Raw genomic sequence first — 3,196 nt, forward strand, 5'->3', positions numbered from 1 at the left:
CAACACGCGCGTCCTTATCACTATATATATATATATATATATATAATATAGATATATATAATAAACCTTGAAATATCGATCTGTTTTACGAAGCTGCATCCCACTTCGGGTGCCAACAACTGCGCTTCACACCGGACGCCTTCGGTTTCTTCAGCAACCGAACATAGAAGCTACAACCGTATGCCTACTAGTCCTGCGCTCACGACACTATCAGTCGAGATCTGCTGCCACAGTCCCTCGCCCATGGGCGCAACGAACAGCGTTTGCTCAAATTGGCTCGCCGGACCAGGCTCCTACATGTGAGTAGCCTAAAAGCTCCACCACTACTGTTCAGGCATCTTATAAAGCTCTTGGCTTATTGGCTTTTTTGTCTGTATATCAGTTGAACGGAATAAATGGAAGGTGCCTCTATTTCCCAATGATCGAAAGTGTCAGCGCTACCAAAGGAACCTTAATCAAAAAGTCAAGATCCAACAATTGTGAAAATATTAATACACAACAATAGTTCGTCCACAATACCCGACCCATAGCTGCTGTGTAGCTCGGTTTACCGAGAAGCCGGGTTACATGTGACGTTCTAGTCAGTACATTTAGCATGACTCATTTGAAGACGAGGGTGTGTCAAACCGCTACTCAAACTAAGGACCAACTTTGTGTTCAGGTAAAATTAATCACTTAACTGAACTCAGCGTGTCCATACTCAGGTTGAAAAATAGCACCCGAAGAAAAGCCAAAGGTAGTGGCCACAATTCCATTGCGGAACCCATATCAGAGAGCATAAGTCAAAGTATGCCACAAAATAATACGACTACAAGTGTGACCATGAAATGTCAAGTGACAACCGGAACATATGCGTTATGGTATAGTTAGAGTCAAGATGATTATTCACTGTCTGTAGGTGTGCTCCAGATAATGAAGTAACTGAATTGAAATAAAACGAGCGAACCAAATGACAGTGGAGTGAACAAAACAGCGTAGCGGAAAAAAGCCGGAGTACTTTATGTATGAAACAGTCACGTGGCCAGGTAAGTGGTACCAAACTAGACAATGTGTCGTCGAGGGACATATCAAATTCATACATTGTCAGAAAAGATGGAAAATAATAACAGTAAAAAAGAGCACTAATTTGCCCAGTACGACGGTCCTCATAATCACCACAGAATATTGCGCACACGAAAGAGGCAAAACTAACGGAGGGACAAGAGTATACATATTTTAATTTTTTCTCCTCAGAGTGGAAACCACAAAGTATTTGGAGAGACCAGCCACTTTAGTACGTTTGAAAGAAACAAAAATACTCACCACAGGAGTCAACGTCCCTCCTTTGATCGATTTCTTCGTCAGCGTGTTGTAAACCAAAAGAGATAGCAAGCCAATACTGAGAAACATACATATGGTAGAGAAGACCACACCACATGTGAACCATGCTTTCCACGGCACAAAGTCAAAGCGACACAAGACCTGGAAGAGTTGGTTCAGTCTCTGTGTGAAGAATCGGGCTTGCAGAATATCGAAGGAAATTCCCAATCGTGCAGTGAATTCATAGTAGCGTTGCCGCGTGTACGGGTTGGAACGAAGAATGGTATCGGTCAAATAGACCGATGCCCACAGTCCGACGAAATAGGAGCACCACGTCAGAAACGCCATAACTCACGCAAATAGCGGAGTTCTGAAGATGTTCAAGCAAGTTGGGGTCGTATCATAGGCAAAGATAGATGGATAGATCAAACGTATCGATGAACGAAAGGCTGGGCAGTAAAAGGCGATAAAATTGCCAAGCCGTCGGGTATTGATAATTCACGTGAAAATCAAAATAATCACCTGGAGAAGAATGAATACAAATTGTTACCAAGTATGCCGTTCTCAAGACAAACTTTGGGACCAAAAAGGTGGATATGCAGGAGAAGCATCAACTGGTCTGAATGAGTTGTGAGAACTCTAAGACGATGGGGCTAAAAACAGCCAGGTCAGCATATAGCCAATCATCCTGAAAGCCAACTAGCCGAAATTTTCGTCCATGCCAACAAGCGTCAACTATGTCCGTTCGCCAGTTTCACGACGAATTCTGCCACCTTTCTTCCACTGGAAAAGTGGTTTGAAAATGATTGTCGTCGAGACTATGATCGAACAGAGTTGACTTGTTTGATACAACTGAATCAGGGTATCACACCCTATGGTCTTACAAATACTTACCGTCATTCTAATTCTGGTCACTCCGGGACAATCAAATAGATTCGCTGATAAAGAGTCCTCTGTGACAACACTAAAGTCAAAGTGACAGCTGATTTGTTACGAGCTGGAATATGGCGCCAGACCACAGCCTCGCATTGTTATGCAGGCCACACACTGGGATGAAAAAGCTATCCAGGTTAAACCCATTGCGTGTCTGCTAAGTAACGCGTGAGTTAACGAAATTCCACAGATGCCGCCGACTCGGTCAGTCCTTCGAAGGTTGGGGGTTCGCCCGTGCAACCCGCCCTCAACCGTGTTCGCCCAGCTAGTGTTCAGAATTGGGGTGGTCAAACAAAAGATTGGCATGATTGAGCGACGGAGCGGACGTCGAATTCACCTGTGAGTAGGTACGATCTTTCTGGTTCAAAACTCCACAAGTGGACTACAGCTGAAGACCACAACACAATGGTCAAGTTATGTATCCAATGAAATGTCGATACCCATAAGATTGATTTACACCCAAAGCTTCTGAAGTAAAAAACTGGATGATGAGAAAAACCTGCTGTTGGCCTGGGGCGAGCATTCTGCAATGCGTTTCACACTAGCACTTAAAAAATTTAAAAATGAGGGAGCGCCAGTGGACCTTATTGAAACCTTCTTGTTAAGCAATCAAGCGACACCTTACCAAATGTGTCAAACAGCGACTCACTCGCGGAAGAGCTTTTTGGGTGTATCCGCATTTATAAAAAGGAACGTGCGAAATGCAACGACAGTTCAACCGCTATAATAAATTCACTCACACCATTACAAGTCCGGTGATTCGGTTCTGGCTAAGGAACTGAGACGTCTTCAGGTGTTCGACAATCGTTGTCTCAAAACCATAGCTCGTGTGGGTTGGTGTCGGCGAATCCGTAATGAGGCAGTTAGAATGTGCGTTCTCGGTTGTGCAACGGGTACTTCCATAGAAGAACTTGTCCAGCACTAGAAACTGCGTTGGTTGGGACATGTGTTTCGTATTCTGAAC

General features: G+C 44.1%; 2 protein-coding genes across 2 annotated transcripts in view; one reads left to right on the forward strand and one right to left on the reverse strand.

Moving 5' to 3' along the window:
• The window catches only part of T265_11943 (hypothetical protein), a gene marked incomplete at both ends in the record, with an annotated part of 13,175 nt that extends 11,821 nt beyond the window's left edge, over positions 1-1,354 (forward strand). The window contains one exon of the mRNA XM_009178788.1: positions 1,234-1,354. Within this exon, the coding sequence (XP_009177052.1) occupies positions 1,234-1,354 (121 nt within the window). The remainder of the gene's footprint in view (positions 1-1,233) is intronic.
• T265_11944 (hypothetical protein) overlaps positions 1-1,821 on the reverse strand; it is a gene marked incomplete at both ends in the record, with an annotated part of 28,742 nt that extends 26,921 nt beyond the window's left edge. Inside the window, one exon of the mRNA XM_009178787.1 lies at positions 1,303-1,821. Coding sequence (XP_009177051.1) covers positions 1,303-1,647 — 345 coding nt within the window. The remainder of the gene's footprint in view (positions 1-1,302) is intronic.
• Between the last annotated feature and the right edge of the window lie 1,375 nt (positions 1,822-3,196).

This window comes from Opisthorchis viverrini (genome assembly GCF_000715545.1).
Source record: "Opisthorchis viverrini unplaced genomic scaffold opera_v5_657, whole genome shotgun sequence".
NCBI lineage: Eukaryota > Metazoa > Platyhelminthes > Trematoda > Opisthorchiida > Opisthorchiidae > Opisthorchis > Opisthorchis viverrini.